Raw genomic sequence first — 17,476 nt, 5'->3', positions numbered from 1 at the left:
CTTTCACTTCACTTTCTTCACTTTCTCTTACTTTGGTATCTCTCCATCTCTCAATTCCAATTGTTTTGACCGCCGCTAGCATAGCGGTCATATAGGGATTGACAATGTTTCTTCTTCTTCTTCTTCTCCCATCATCTACTTCCTGAATTTTTGGTCAACGATTCCCGGGACACCGTAACACTGGGTCCCTGGGGGCCACTCCACCCCTGCGCTGGCCCCCCCGAAGCCCCCCAAAAATGCAGGTTTTCCTAAATAACTACCTGAACCGTGGCACCAATGATGACAAAATGTTTATGGTATGTTGGTCTCAAGAGCCCGCATTAATTTAGCATATAACGAGTCATTTGTGATTTGCACCCCCATGGTAAAAAATGAAAATGCAATATTATACTGCTTTAATCACCTCTATTAGACCTTCAGATGAAATATTATGAACTACACCAAATGTCATGTGTACTGTATGATTAACCTGGCATCCTATGGGAGTATGTTGGTTGGTATGGTTTTGTGCAATTTCATCCATGGGGGGGCTATAATGATTTGTGTTTACATTTAGTGACTGTACACCCATCGTGGTATTGAGCGAAGGGCTGCTGGTTGCTGGATGATACTGTCACAAGAATATGCAGGAATATGCAGGAATACACACACACACACACACACACACACACCAGGGATGGAAATGAGCCACCCGCCAAATGCGTGTAGTTTTGCACGCTGGCGGGTGAAATATGTCAACACACCCGCCACTGTGGCGGGTAAGCAACTACCTCTACTTCAAGTTGTTTATTTCATCAGAATATATCTATCAACATCGATAGATAGCATGGACATGACGATCACAACAAACATTCTGGAACGGAGCGCCTTAGAATGTTGGCTCTCATCAGTCAGTAGCCATAAGAGCCTATAGCCTACTCCTCCAGTTAAGGTGGCAGCTAGATAGCCTACAACCAGTGACTGTATACATTAATACGTTTAGGTAGGAAATATATTGGATATATAACAGATACCAAACTCCGTGTCATGGTACCTAAGTTAAGCACCCAGCCAATTAAACATGACCACGGAAAAAAGTGAACGGGACAACTCACAGTGCCATACCACAGTAACCTAATAACCTAAATCATAGAAGTTAACATTGCAAGACACTTATCTTTTGACGCCAGACATATTTTCCTTACCTTCTTAGTTTTTTTGAACATTCATGTTATTTGATGAAAGCATGTGTCCTTGAACTATGCGTGACTATTTTTCTAAAACCGAATGAAGCCTTATGTTCACATACTTCTTAAAATGACAGGCACTCAATTAGACCTACACCCCACCCCTGAAATATCATTAAAGACAAGTGTAATCAATATGAAGTATTCGAATTACTGAATATTCTGAGAAATTATGCAGATCCTAAAATGCTATAAATTGTCAACAAAATATATAAAGTGTATGAATTCAAATATGAAGTAGAAACAAGACAAGCCATGTTCTGTGTGTGTGGAGGGTTGAGCAGAGACTAGGATTGCCACTGCTCTGAATAATCTGTATCCCGCTTAAGGCAATAAGGTTTCGACTATAGTTTTGTAATGTTTTAGACACGGTCACACTTAAAAACTATTTCAGCTTGTGTAGGCCTATCAGTGCTTTCCTAACATATTGAACACAATACTACGATAATAGCCTACCGAAAACAGTGATAATTTTGGTCACTATAACCGTGGGGTTACATTTTCATGCCGTTACATCCCTACTTGGCAGTATAATGTATGGAATGGTATATTGACTGGTAAAAATGTTGAGTGGCTGGTACAGCCACAGTGGCAGGTGGACAAAAAAGTTAATTTCCACCCCTGACACACACACACACACACACACACAAACAGACATATACATACATACACAGTAGGCATATGCACACACACACACGCACATAAAAACGTACACAAACACATGCACAAACACGCCCACACGCATGCACACACAAAAACACACATACACACCATTACCCACACACATTCACAAATGAACATAATACATACACAGACACATAAAACACACACAGAAAATGCAGGCAAGCAGACACATACATACACCCATACCCCTACCACACACACTCACTATCATGGGGATGGAGCAGGAGATGGAAACAATTTGACAAGTGTGATTTATTTTTGCGGAAAGAATGTGCAGGACTGAGCGGCGGTCATATTATGTACTGCTTTGCGGTACATCTAGTTTTTTAAACTGTTTTATCCCTCATTCAGTCAGACCCAACAGACTTTACAATCAGACTGCATTCTTGGCCGATTTGTTATTGTTGAAATCCTGTTTAATTTGGGCAGTCTGATTGTTTTTTTAGGCCTACTACAACATAAGAGCTCAGCAATGGTGGTTGACTGAAATGGACGTAAATGGACATGACTGAAAAAAAAAAAAAAAAAATGCAGTGTCAGCCCAGCCAGAAATCCAATGCTTTTAGTCAGAAAACAAAACTGAAACACGTTTTATGATCATGGAGTAGAGCATGGGTGCGTGCCCGAGGTCGCCTGAAGTTGCAAGCGTGGTTCTACCGCTACAGACCACTAGAGCGGCCAAAAAAGACACCGTTCGACCGGTAATGACTCATTTAATCATATATAACAGTATGGAACGAATTGATTAACTGAAAAACGTTGCATAGTATACCTTTAACAATAGCGGTACGTTCAAACACAACTGGCTCCGCCTGGAAATAAATGAGCTCCTGAACAGAATTCCCTGCATATTCATGGGTTTCATCAGAGCTATAGAAAGAGAGAGTTTGCGACACTCTTTGATGTTGCCGCCTTACGATCAAAAGTTCCAAAAAACCTGTGCTGCATGGCTGAATCGCAGTAGAGTGGGATGTACTTCTGGATGCTGGAAGGTGTAATCTATTAACTCATTGACAACTGACCAAGAGATTGGCTGTAAATAGTTCCAAAAGTCCCATAACGAGGAAAAAGCCTGGAAAAAGCGCTGCCATTTTTTCCTGTTAGTGGGGCGGCTAAGCGCAGATTTTCATCAGAATCGATCACTTTGCGATAAAAGCATGAAATTTGGTACAAAGGCTCACAAAGGGGGTCTGATCAGATTTAGGACCGTAGGCGCTCAAAATTTGACCCCTGGGGGTCATGGCGGCCATTTTTCAAAATGGCCGCCAAATATGGATTTCGTAATGGGAAAATGGATTAAAAGCTGCCAGAAACATAAAATGCAATAACACATTTCACCATAACACCTGTAAATATGAGCACACTTTCACATAGAAGGTCTTTAAACTCTAAAATATAAGATAATGTTAAAAATAAAATCAAAATAGCTGCCAAATATGGATTTCATAATGTCATAATTAGTCCATGGGCCAGATGAGATGTCCGTAGCCTACCACTGAAGGTGGCAAAGGTTGCTTATACTTTTTGAAAAGATACATGTCTATAGTTAACAGTTTTTTTATGAAAACCCTTCTGGAGTCACAGCTAAATTAGTGTTATCAGCTGTTATAGTTACCCTGCCCATTGAAAAAAAACACATTTTTGGTGCAGGTGCCTATCTTGCTATTGGCCTTTGTTAAAGACATGTTTACATATTTGATTTTATAATGTTAGGTATCATTTAAAGAGGGCAATCTGAGCTTTCATTCAAATCCTTTTGTCAACACTTTGGACAAATACAGCCGAACCTGGAGCTCTTCAAACTTTTAAATACACACATTTTCCTGCCATTTCTGCCTAAATCATATTTTTTCTTTTAATCATGTGGCATCAGGGAGCATCAGAGATACAAAATGCAAGCACTGCAATACTGGCATGACTTTTGGGAGTCAGAAAATGTATAAATACCCATATTATCTCATTCTGAGGTGGTGATTTTCAGCTTTATATCAGGCATGCCGTTTTTTCGAAGAAAGGCAGTTTTGCCAACCTCTGAGGTTTCCTTTTAGCCTAGAAATCTAGACGCACCCTAGCGGCAACAAATATTTTTTGCCTAGTGGGATGGTCTAGGGTCGCACCGTTAAGGCCAAGCCTGCGTTCGGCACCAAGTCAGCCTGTACAATCAGAACGCTCTATCTGAGTCCTTGAGCCCGCCTTAGCACGGTGACGACAGAGCTGCGAGACAGCGAGATAGCAGAACAACCCAGCACATTTACATTGATGTCTATGGCAGCCCCCTTTGCGTTGCATATGAACCCGTGGGGGCACCTTCGGCTTCCGATATTGGCGCCAGGGGGCTTGACCATGCGTCCTCGGTCGACGAGTTGGGTGTGAGACCGTGTTGAACAACCATAGAGAACAACGAAAGATGGATGAGGCTAACGAAGCGCACTCGTTGAATTGGCTTTGGAATTCATTTTAAAGAAGGATGTATTTGCCGTTTTGCCGACCGACTACGATTGGTCACAAGTGCTGGCCTATTGCGTGCAGAGGCAGTTTGAAAGACACCGGTTCATTCCACCCACAGGCTTCAGCTCTGTGAATGGTCCGACTCCAGACTATACATTTCTGTATAGTTTGGCTTGCCAGGCTAGTTTCCTTTGCTATTGGACTCTGACTTTAATTTATACTCAACCATCTTCTGGGCTTTGTGTTTTGTATTTATTTTTGCTCTTGCTGGTCCGGTGTCTGACCACTTCTATTTGATCTGCATCTGTTGCCTGAGCTTCAGACAGTGACAAATGTATTCTTGTTTGTGTGAAGTTGAACATAATTTCTTGTCCATAAAGAGGTTGAGACCAAACCAGGGTCAAAGCTGAAACTCAAAAAGCCTCAAGGCAGGGCCACAAACACTGACCCTGGTGCTTCACATGAAAATTAATGGGTTCTTTGGTTATAGAATTGTTGGCTAGTGCAGTTAGCTGCCATCTCTCCGGAGTTGGGTGCCAAATCACCATGCTCACCTAGGACAGCAGGTCCCTCCACGGCTCGCCGTGTAGCAGTGCCATCAGCACCAGACACCAAATCTGATCGGGCCAATGAGGGGCTATCAGAATCACTACGTGCCACCCTCTCCTCACTCTCTGCAACATCGCTGGGATCAATGCCTTTGGGGATAAAGCATACAGCAAGCCTTCGGCCATTTATGTGCCAGAGCATCCACTCCCAGCAGAGCATCTCGGTCAGGGAAAACCACTTCACACAGTGTATCATCTCACACAAGGCAAAGAGATCAACATGAGCTTTCCTGAGCTCTGCCACACCCCCTCCACCACCTGTGGGTGAAGACGCCACTCCTGATGATAGGGTACCAAACTCTGGTACATATTTCATCATGTACAGAGTCTGCCAAGAATTGACTTCCTTGTATGCGGGTACTCTGTTGATATTTAAAACGATTGAATCTGCCCAGAGCCGCTCTGGATATGCCATAACCAATCGCTAACATTTGGACCCAGGCGACTTACTGAAGGGAAATGAAAATGGAGGGGAAGTACGTAGGAGGGCGGAGCCAGGCTAGTGATTGGGGGCCTCTTGTGATCATATCTGCTGCCCCATTCTGTTCTCCCAGAACATGAACTGCATGGCCTGAGAGGTGACACCTCGCCCATAACAGCCAGCTTTTCACTGTTAGTTAGCTATGGGAGCGAATGCTGCCTTGACGATTCATATAGGCTACCATCGCTGTATTGTCTGACCTCACCAATACATCATGCCTAGCTGGTGAAAATGCTTGAGAGCTAGATGCACCGTTAAAAGTTCCAGCCCATGGTATTTGGTCATCTCCTTTGGTCTGCGTGTCCCTCGCACACCGCTCCCTGACCTAGGAGGGACACATCCGTTGTCACCACATGCCTGTGAGATACCCTCCCCAATGGAGAGGTTCTTGGGGACGCGCCAATAGGCGAGAGCCCTCCAGCATCTCTTGTCCACTTGAACGCGTTTGTTCCGGTCCCTGATAGGGTGTGCATGGAATGGAAGGAGGGGCCTGGAGCCTACCAACAGACCCCAGTCATCGAGGTCATCTTATATACTAATACCCCGTCTCCTGAGGACTCCGCTTCCTGAACGACTTCGGTGAAAGTGCGGGGTGATAGCGCTAGCCCGAAGCATAAGACAGAGAAGTCTCAAACTCTGCCCTCGGACGCAAAGCTAGATACTTCCTGTGCCAAGGGTGAAGGGTGAATCGGAACATGGAAATGTGCATCCTTTACTATTTACAACTATTGTGGCCATCCAATCCCCCTGCTGCACGCTCTGAACAATGCGCTGCAGCCTCAGCATCTTGAACGCAATTTGGGATACGTGCTGATGGGGGCGAGGTAGGCTGCCTGCGCCTCCTCCACCTCTGGCTCGTGGGTCATTCCCTGCTCCTCAGCCCCGTGTAGGCCAGAGATAGGCCCAAAACCCTGGACGGGTGATTGCGCTGAATAGGGGTTCCCCCCAAGAGCACTGCACCTCGCCAAGGAAATCAGGGAGGGCTGAGAGGGGGGTGGTGTCGCCTCTCTGGGCGCTGCTCGTAATATGACCTGTCCATGAGCGAGCTCTGATGCTCCGGCTGCTCAGGCCATGCAATACCCAGCACCTGGGTGGAATGTTCAAGCATTGTAGCTAATTCCCGGGAGAGGGGACAGACTCCTGCTCAGCATCGTCCCCGACACTCTCCTCCAGGTTCTGTTCCAGCGAGCTGCTCTCAGAGGCCATGAGAGATCTGGTCTGACCTGGTCATCATCGTGAGACCCCAGAGAACTGCCAGGAGAGGCCACGGCAAAATTGCCAGCAGGGCGCTCTGCAGCCAGCCCAACCGGCAAATTGGGCTCTGGGCTGGGAGGAGGATGTTGGGATGTCTTAACAGGACGTATTAGGACTTCAGTGGTGATCACGTGATCAAGGAGTGTATTCCCATTGATTGACGCTGAGTAGATTGACTGATAGAGAACCGTTCATTTTCATGTGAAGCACCAGGATCAGTGTTTGTGGCCCTGCTTTTTAAGTTAAAGAAGGGGTGGGTCAAAACAGAGAATGGCAGTTTTTAACCATACTGGATTTCACTTGCTGAACCATCTTAAGCCTGCTATGAACTTATTGTCAGCAAATGTACAAAAAGTTGTATTAAACAATGCAAATGCAGAGCAGCATCACTGCAGTGTACTGCTTTATGTTTCTGTGAGTGAGAATATCAGAGAGTGTAAAGCTGTGTTAATAATTTCTTTGCTTCTTGACCGAGACAAAAGTGGTCATTGAATTTTAGCATGGAATCTTATATGTTATGTTATTCATTGAATTGTGTAAATATACAAAGCTCAACTGCAGAATAGCTGAACTACTGGTTCTTTGTTTTGTTTCTTGTTATGCAGGCCTACATTAAAAAGACAAAAAAGAGAGGAAAAAGCTAAAACAATAACAAAAAAACGCCATATTTGGTGGCCATTTTGAATTTTTAAAAAAACATTTCTTATATTTTAAAGTTTAAATGCCTTCTATGTGAAAGTGTGCTCATATTTATGTGCATTCTGGGGACATGTGTTATTGTATTTTAAGTTTCAGGCAGCTTTTAATCCATTTTCCCATTACAAAATCCATATTTGGCGGCCATTTTGAAAAATGGCCACCATGACCCCCAGGGGTCAAATTTTGAGCGCCTACGGTCCTAAATCTGATCAGAACCCCTTTGTGAGCCTTTGTACCAAATTTCATGCTTTTATCGCAAAGTGATCGATTATTGCGCTTAGCCGCTCTACTATGTGGAGGTCTATGGGAGTGTCGCCACTCTGTTTTATCTACCGCTCTGGGTTTCATGAGGTCCCTTGCCAGTTGCCACAGGTGGGTTAATCAAGCACCTTGCAGTCTGCATTCTGGGAGGGTTGGACTTATGGATCCTGCCTTCTGTTTGGATCTGGGCAAAGTCCTTATAGGCGCGTTCAAGTTCAACTCCAAATGACCTCTTGCAGCAACGAGAGCTGCCGGTGACAGCAGGGGAGGGGATACAAACGCTGCTATGAAGTTGTACACTCTCTACTTCCCGTAGTCTAGACTTGACCATGTGACGAAACATGAGGCACGGATCCGCATGGACCCTTGTGGATATGAAGAGGCATCTAAACACCTGCACATACGTCAGGGATGTAAAAGCCAATTAGGCAGGGTCTAGGCTTCGCAGGGCTCCACAGTACCTAGAGGGCTGCTGCGCTGCTGCTCAGCAGCCGCCTTGCCACGCCTTGCTCCCGCGATAAGTTGAGGCCATGTGATATCAACTGCCGAGTCGAAAACACACCCATATAGACCATCGTGGACAGATTTTTAACCACGTGCATCTTGTGCTGCGCAGCCATCTTGAACGCGCCTCCTGTCAACATCATAGGAAACATTACGTGCGTTCAAGATTAATCTGACAGATTGTACATAAATAAAGTTGTCATTTTTTGATTCCCAAGAGTCATATCTTTCAAAAAGAGTATAACATTACTATGCTACATAGCAATATGGTGCATGCAATTGATTTAGAATGTGGGGGGGTGGGGGATTTGTACCGTAAAAGATCACCCGTCTCCTAACAGGTTTTAACCCTAGAGTGTATGTGTTAAAATTCCCATACAGTAGAGACAGGCAGATTTTTTTTTTTTTTTTTAAATGCCAGTTACCCTGATACCCTGATAAAGTCCCCCTGGCCTTTGGAATTAAAATAGCCCCACATCATCACATAACCGTCACCATACCTAGAGATTGGAATGTTTTTATGCAGTTAGCCTATATTGGCTGGTTTACTATTAGCATCAAATCCACTGCTCCATGAGTCAGGATATTCTCGAAACACCAAAGGAGTTCTTTGAAATCATGTGATGCTCTGCTGTATGCCTATAAAAACAGCATCACTGGAGACTTGGATCAGAAGAGTCGGAGGACCCACATCCAGCAAGACAGCAGCATACGTGAGGTAAGGAACTCGCTGAATTACACAGTGATTTTGGCAAGTAATTTGGGCAGCAGCAAAGGCTGCTGGAACCCTGATGAAATAATGAGGATAACGGATGACACAGCTTTAGGGTTTTTTTTTTCCTTTAAAGTTTACATTGTTGATATTTGACATTGTTGGTTGGTTATTACAATGCATGACCATTTCTGACAATTGTTCAATATATAGGACAGCAAGCTGAAATGTTGTAGCTCAAATACATCTTATTGTCAGATTTGGTGCTTACCTGTAAGAGACAGCGCAGCCTTCGGCTTTGTGTTGAAGTTATGTTGTGCCAGAGGTTAATCACAGCTTTAGCATTATTACGACTGCACTATGTACATATTGTACGGAGCTTTTTCTGCATAAAAGTGACTCTCAGTCTGACTCTGAAGAGATTGATTCGGTCGGACTAGGGAGTGTGCCAGAATTGTGACTCAGGGGGAATCAGCAGGGGGACAGTGCTACTATTTAATCCATTAAGTGGTCTCAAGGGATAAATGGGTACAATGGCATGAGTGGTGTGTAGGTGTGTGTGTGTGTGTGTGTGTGTGTGTGTGTGTGTGTGTGTGTGTGTGTGTGTACGTACACTCAGGTTGGTTGTAAGAGGGCTGCAACAGATTGGAATGGGCAAAAAGAGGGCTGCTACTATTGGCAGCTGCCACATATGGCAGGGGCATTACTACTTTTACTCAGAGGCGGACATCCCGGGTTCAGAAAGTAAAAGTCCTGCCAAGTACTTGATCCAACCATTTAGTGAGCCATCTCATCCTAGTTAGCTGCCAGGTAGATCAGATAATTAGTGATATCACCTGTGTTAAGTGCACAGGTAGAAAGAATATATGGCAGGACTTTTACTTTTTGGAACCAGGAATGCCCGCCTCTGCTCATTGGTCGTGACTCGTGACGTACTGTATGTGATTGGTCGTGACTCGTGACATACAGTATGTGATTGGTCGTGACTCGTGACGTACTGTATGTGATTGGTCGTGACTCGTGACGTACAGTATGTCATGCTCAAACTAGCGTGCGATCTCAGCGTCATCGCTCTCAGCTACTCCCTCTGTCCACTGATTAGACCTGCAAATTTTGGCCGCAGAAAACCTGTGAACATACCGCAGACCCAGGCGACGTACAGAAGGGAAATGAAAATGGAGTAGAATGTGCAGTAGGAGGGCGGAGCCAGGCTAATTTTCTTCATGTGGATATGAATGAATGGTTGTGTGTGTGTGTGTGTGCGCGTGTGTGAATGAATGAGATATTCAAATGCACGTGTATGTGTGCAAAATGACATATCACAAACATCTACTTAAAGTCCATCAGGCCTTTCACTGTTTTCAATGTAAACATTTAGGCCTCTATCATGATGGTCTAAAATGATTGGTCACCCGTGGAAAACTTACTGTACTGTATACTGTAGATCTTTTTGGGCGTGGCCAGTCCACATTCATGTTGATTCCGTCTGGTGCATTGTTCAAGATGGTACTATTCCTTTCAATTAACCAGAGGTATGTTTTGGGCATAACATCCTTTAAAGAGACCCTATGCAACTTTCTGCAGGAGACGATCGCTCCTTGTTTACATCTGGAAGTCTGAGACGAAGAACCACGCTTGCAATTTATATATTTAAATATAGCCTATACATGTATAAATATACACGCTAAAGCTGTCGGGGAAGCTCTGCAGAGAAAATGCAAGCATAAAACGAGCGAAAACTAAACCGAAAGATGAAATCGCCAATCCTGCATAGTTCCTCTTTAATGAGAGTGACATATGTCATTCCCTTTGACAACAAGCAGAGCATCTTAAAACAGCGCATCTGTATTTTGATGATCACCGGTGCGTTTGAAGTAATCTGCATGCATATGACTGGCAATAAGGGTTACAAGGAAATGTTTCATTTGGGGTACCATCACCATGATGCGCTGAGCAAGTCTACTTCAGCAATGAAGAAATTGGCATTGTAATGTATAATTCCCCTTCTCTCTTCTCTCTGTCTCTCTCAGTTAGTACCTGTGCCCTCTCCATTCTCTACCATGAACTTCCTGAAGTGTACGTGTAAGTACTTTCTGAGGCCCAGTGCTTTCTGGGTAATGGGTAAAGTAGTTTATGTAACCTTAGAGATGCACTCATTTTCACACTCCAGTGGCGGCTCTGTGGCTGACATGTGATACTACAGAGTTCTGAAATAGAGCTAGACTGTTAATGGCTCCGTAGAGTAGTGTAATGCAGAATAGAAAGGATCTTAATTCATTTAAGTAGAGTAGATATTCTGTGACCATCATGGCCGTGTGCAGGGTTTTATAGGAATACTGAGATCCAAAATGTAGTTTGCTATGGAGTAGGGGTGGTGGTAAACATTTTGTGCAAAATTCCCAAAATTCCCAAATTCCCAAAATAATGGCTTGATAAATTGGACAGCCCTGACTTTTCTTTTTTTTTTTTTTTTATTGCGTACAGTATGATGTCATCGTGCTATTTCTCATACAGTATCTTTACGATTTGTGTTTGCAGACATGTGTCCCCAGCCTGCTGCTGAATGTCTGAGCCCCCCCAAAAAAGAGCTCGCTGATTTTTTGAAAGATGAGGACTATAACGAGCTACTTGAGACCATGCAGAACGGGCTTCCCGCCACACAAACACCTCATCATGTTGTCATCGTTGGAGCTGGCATGGCTGGCCTAACGGCCGCCAAGTTACTGAAAGATGCAGGACATAAGGTAGGCTACATCTAACAGACCGATCTGTTTATTACAAAGGAAGAACCAAATGTCTTCTTTTTCTTCATTGTGTTAATAATAATAATAATAATAATAATAATAACAATGATAACAACAATATAACAATAATAACAACAATAACTTTAATTATAAAAACAATAATAATAATTCTTCTTAACTCTTAACTTTTCATGCCGCGTTGTTTAAAGGCGTTGTAACTAACTCTTCTTGCCGTGTTGTTTAAAGGTGTTGTAACTAACTCTTCCTGCCGTGTTGTTTAAAGGTGACCGTATTAGAAGCCAGTGGGAGAGTTGGAGGACGAGTGGAAACCTACAGGAATGAGGAAGAGGGCTGGTATGCTGATCTGGGAGCCATGAGGATACCAAGTTTTCACCAGTGAGTATAAATCTTCTTTTAGAATAATATCGCTTTTCCTGATTACAGTGATTTAGTCTGTTGCCTCGGTGGACTACACAAACTAACTCCACTTCTCAACAGTATTGTCATCTGGCTTGTTGAGCACCTGAACCTCACACTGGACGAATTCATCATGGACGACAAAGAAACCTATTACCTGGTGAATGGAGGACCACCACGGAAGACACGTGTGGTAAACGAGAACCCAAACATCCTGAATTACAACCTGCTACCAGAAGAGAAGAATGTATCCGCTGACGATCTTCTACAGCGAGCATTGCAGACGGTAAGCTTACATGAGAGAGGAGTGTGTCATCTGCAGACTTTAGCAGCTAAAGCCTATACCTTACACTGACAGACTTTGACAAGATTTGGGAAAGATTCCTGAGAGACTGTAGCCTGACTAGCGTCTACCACTTCTCAAATGAGACGTGGTCTGGCAACCAGACGTTCATTTTCTCGTATTTGAAAAAATGCCCAGATCCGTTCATTGGGCGCCACGGATGTCTATCAAATGCGTCTGTGCATTGCTCATCATGGTCTTGCTTTCTCCCCTGTTCTGTGATTGGTCGCCAACATCCGGCGAAAATGTGGGCGTTAGTTTCCAGACTGCCTTAGCAGCGTGAAAGAAATCACCTCGCAAGGCAGTATGGGAACACCCAGGCTAGAGAGACTGTAGTCTTTTGAGTAAAGCTTGAATGGGGGGCAATAGTTAAAAGACGACAATCTTTCAAGAATCTTCCTCAAAATCTTGTCAAAGTGTCAGTGTGTATGGTAGGACACAGTGAAGGCGGTGAAGACATCTTTGTCTGATCCTTTGTGCTCTATGTCTGGTAGGTGCAAAAGGAGGCAGAGACAAATGGCTGGAGAGCTGCAGTGGAGAGGTTTGACCGCTACTCTGTGAAGGTCAAGTTCAATGTCAATATATCAATAATTCATTTTATATTATGTACATTATAATAGCTGGATTATAAAGTGGCTGGATGGTGTGGGTCTTAAAAACGTAATGCTACTCACAGAAGGTTCAATTCAGACTCACAAAGATTGGCTGTGAAAAGATTGGCTTAAATCCTGGGTGAGAATTGGCTAAACAAGTCACATGGCTGATTAGAGAAACAGGTGAGTCAGTTAAAAGGTTAATTAGTAGGAAAACCACGGCAAAGGGAAAATCCGATTTGGCGACCTCTAGGGGTGAACAGAAAAAAGTCCAAAATCATAACAGGACCTCTAATGCAGTGGTTCTTAACTGGTCTGGCTTTGAGACCCACAATTTCCCATGTTCATAAAGTCGCGACCCATATATTTATTTAGCGTTCAATCCAACGGATATGGTAAGCTACATGCTATACAAAGTGCCAGTAGACCTACTTGTCTGGAACATGTGGATGTTTGGCATTACATTTGCATTTACCACTAAAATGATGTCTAACATGACCGGTCATATAAGCATTGCTTACTGTATGTCCATGGTAATGACTGACATTGGCTACTAATAAAGCCTTTTGAAATAAAGGCACAATATCAGATCTGATAAGGTAGCATTTTGAATAAAAGCTCCGCAACCCTACCAGAACGGTTCCGCAACCCATTTTTGGGTCCCGACCCACCTGTTAAGAAACACTGCTCTAGTGAATAGTGTGGTTACTGTTATAAGTAGAAGCAGACGTTCCTCTACCACAAATGATTTTGTTTTTCAAGCAATCAAATGTCAAGCCTTCTTCCTTGTCCATTCTGACTGCATAATTATACATTGTTTGTAGGAGTATCTGAAAGAAGTGGGGGGACTGAGTTCAGAGGCCATCAGGATGATTGGAGACCTGCTCAACGAGCAAAGCCTAATGTACACGGCAGCGACTGAGATGATCTACGACCAGTCCGACATCGCAGACGACATTGTGTAAGGCTAGACAGCTATTCCAAACGGCTGCTATCACCGTAGAGTCCAAAGGCACATCTCACAGCATCAGCATTAATGAGAGACCATATTTTCATTAGGCTACTGGAACATAAGGACATAGTCATTCTTCTGGGTCCTCATCTCAATGTGCTCTGTTAAAGGAATAGTTCGGAGTTTTGGACATAGGACCTCATTTCCAACTTTACCGAGGTGATATAGGTCGGTGGAGACCGTTTTTATCGCGTTTAACCCCTTCCTTCAGTTGCAGCGTTCCCCTTTGCTAACGCTGGTTCTGAGCTTACGCATTTCAACGGTAACATCAGTCTGACAGCAACAACAGTCTTACTCACTCCACAGCACACCCGAGACAAGTCAATTAAAACGTCAGACTATCGATATACATGTCCGTGTTGATAGAATAATTTTAGAAATAAAACTAACCTTGCAACTCAATGATTCATTACATTTTGAGGGACTAGTTTCTCAATATCAATCCGCCACTGCCATACAGGGAACTAAGTAGGCTATTGCAATGCGATGCAAGGTTCGTTTTATTTCTAACATTGTTCTATCACCACAGGCATGTGCATCGATAGTCTGACGTTATCATTTATTTGTTTTGGGTGTTCTGTGGAGTGTTTTCAGTGGCAGGCTGGATGTTACCGTTGACTTGCGTTATCTTGGCACCAGGTTAGCACGAGATGAACGCTGCAACTCAAGGAAGGGCAGAAATTCACTGAAAATGGTCTTCACCGACCTATATCACCCCGACTAAGTTGGAAATGAGGTCCTATGTGGTCCGAACTATTCCTTTAATGCTATATCAACATGGACTTAGCCCTGGCTCAACGTTTAACATACAACATACACTTGTTGATGAACACAACCATTGACCTGCTCACCTTTCTTGATGTGAGGAATGCCTCAGTTACCATTTAGCTTTCATGTGCCAGAGGTTAGCTGGTACATATAATTGTTCGGCAAAAATGTGTGGTATAGCAACATTATTACATTCACATTCATATTCATAGGTATTATGTTTAGGAAGGAGCAGACACACAGAGTGTATTTTTCACTTTTAAAACTTGTTCACTCGCACTACATTGCATGCGAAAACACGTAACATCAAGTAGCTGTTTCCATAACAACCAACACTGCTTGTCTCTAGCAGTCTAGCTTCATAATACCCCCCCCCCCCTCACTATTTCAGTGCTGTGTAGATAAATAGTTTTCATTAATAATGTGTACACAACAATAGGTTATTCACATACGTGGCATATTTAATAGAGTATTAAAGTAGTGTGTGACTAATAAAATAGGCTTTTGGCAAGACAACAGCTCAAGTAGCCAGGCAGCTACAGTATAGCGCTACACTCTGTAGCTATGCACAGGCTCATGAACATGTCCCCAGAGTATAGTAGGCTACTGTGGCTGCCTGGAAGCTCTAACTGTTGGCTGCAACAACTTGAGCTAGGTAAAAGGATTTTGTATGTTTTCGAAGTTTGGTTTCACCTCTGCTAATTTATTGAGCGCTTGGCAAGAGTGCTAAAGTAATATATTATTGGTCCTTTTGTTTTGAAGGTACCATCAAGTGAAAGGTGGGGCGGACCTTCTTCCCAGACGTTTGGCAGAACATCTTGATAAATCCGTTTGCCTGAACTCCAAGGTCAAACGTATCAGCCAGGCAGAAGACGGAGTCATTGTCTCATTTCAGAAAGATGAGCAGTCTACACTGACTGACCTTCATGCTGACTTTGTCCTTGTCACAGCCACAGCCAAAGCAGCTCTTTTCATGGACTTCAACCCACCTCTGTCCATCCCAAAGATGGAAGCCCTGAGGACTGTCCACTACGACAGCTCGACTAAAATCTTCCTCACCTTCAGCGAGAAGTTCTGGGAGAAAAACGACGGCATCCGTGGAGGAAAGAGCATCACAGACCGACCCTCTCGTTACATCTACTACCCTAGCCACAGTTTCCCTGGAAACGACAAGATTGGCGTCCTGCTGGCTTCCTACACCTGGTCAGATGAGTCCCTCCTCTTCCTGGGCGCGAGTGACGAGGACCTCAAAGAGCTGGCCCTGACAGATTTGGCGCAGATCCACGGCGACTATATCAGGCCTCTCTGCACGGGCGTGCTGGTGAAGCGCTGGAGTGCGGATCCTTACAGCTTGGGCGCCTTCGCGCTGTTCACGCCGTACCAACACTTGGAGTACGCCGACGAGCTCTTCCGGAGCGAAGGCAGGGTGCACTTCGCCGGGGAGCACACAACCCTCCCTCACGCCTGGGTTGAGTCAGCGGTGAGATCGGCAATCAAAGCAGCCAGGAACATCCATCAAGCGGCACAGGAAGTCTAGCCAGTTGGTCAGTTTTGAACAGTGTAAAACAAGTCCTGCATGACAAACTAGGTCATTTCCGATGTCCATAGTACTCAAGGTAGCATTTTAGTCTCGTCTCGATAACCAAAACAAATACAGTATATATGTTGTCACTGTTTCATTACCAAATATAGCCTACTATATATATGACTTAGTCATGGAAAAAAAGGTCGCTGAAGTTTTTTTATGCAAGCAAACCGCTTACAGAGAAGAATCACAATTTTTCCTAACAATAAACCATGGGTGACAAAAGAACTCAAAGCCCTTCTCAATAGGAAAAAGAGAATATTCTTCACTGGTTCTGACGGAGAGAAAAAGGAGATCAACAAAGAGGTGAAGCGGGCCATAAAAATTGCTAAGCTGAGGTACAGGGACAAAGTTGAGCAAAAGTTCAAGAGTGGGAACCTGCGCGCAGCCTGGCAAGGCCTTAAAAACATGGCAGCTGTGAATACAACCTCCACCTCCCAAAAGGCCATCCATGTTGACAGCAGCAGTCCAGCGTCACTGCCCAACGATCTCAATTTGTTTTTCACTAGGTTTGAGACTGACAACAGCACCCAGCTGGAAACGACCATCACTTCACTGGAAACTGGTGGCTCTGCTCTGAATATTAGTACTGAAGAGGTGGTGAGTGTCCTGAAGAGGACCAAAGTCAACACTGCACCTGGACCCGATAAGATCTGTGGCCGAACTCTGAAGTACTGCGCTAACCAGCTAGGGGGAGTGTTCCAGCTCCTCTTCCAGAGCTCCATTGCCAGCTGCACAGTTCCCCAGCTGTGGAAGCACTCCACTGTCATCCCCCTCCCCAAAAAAAGCACTATAAAGATGCCGAACGATCTCAGGCCTGTCGCCCTGACGTCCCTTGTAATGAAGGCCTTGGAGAGGGTCGTTAAAAATCACATTGTTACAGTAGTGGACTCTGAGCTGGATCCGCTCCAGTTTGCATATCGGGCGAGGAGAGGGGTGGACGACGCAAAAGCTTTTATCATGGACACCATACACAAGCATCTTGAAGCCCCGAACACAACAGCCAGGTTGCTGTTTGCTGATTTTTCCTCTGCATTTAACACCCTGCAGCCACATATTCTAGCTGAAAGACTCACCACCCGCTTCCATCTTGATAACAGTCTCATTCTTTGGATCCTGAATTTTCTAACTAACAGG

At 44.2% G+C, this 17,476-nt stretch overlaps 1 protein-coding gene across 1 annotated transcript; it reads left to right on the top strand.

The window, feature by feature from the left end:
- Positions 1 to 8,857: 8,857 nt before the first annotated feature.
- On the top strand, positions 8,858 to 16,291 carry LOC134078134 (L-amino-acid oxidase-like). Its single transcript, XM_062533829.1, has 8 exons — positions 8,858 to 8,883; positions 10,908 to 10,959; positions 11,416 to 11,621; positions 11,905 to 12,017; positions 12,120 to 12,324; positions 12,876 to 12,944; positions 13,799 to 13,935; positions 15,517 to 16,291. The coding sequence occupies exons 2-8, from the start codon at positions 10,938 to 10,940 to the stop codon at positions 16,289 to 16,291; spliced, it is 1,527 nt and encodes a 508-aa protein (XP_062389813.1). The 5' UTR covers positions 8,858 to 8,883; positions 10,908 to 10,937.
- Positions 16,292 to 17,476: the final 1,185 nt, after the last annotated feature.

Source organism: Sardina pilchardus, chromosome 1 (assembly GCF_963854185.1).
Source record: "Sardina pilchardus chromosome 1, fSarPil1.1, whole genome shotgun sequence".
NCBI classification, from domain to species: Eukaryota; Metazoa; Chordata; class Actinopteri; order Clupeiformes; family Clupeidae; genus Sardina; species Sardina pilchardus.
The sequence above is the reverse complement of the archived record's forward strand: the minus strand, read 5'-3'. Positions and strand labels throughout refer to the sequence as shown.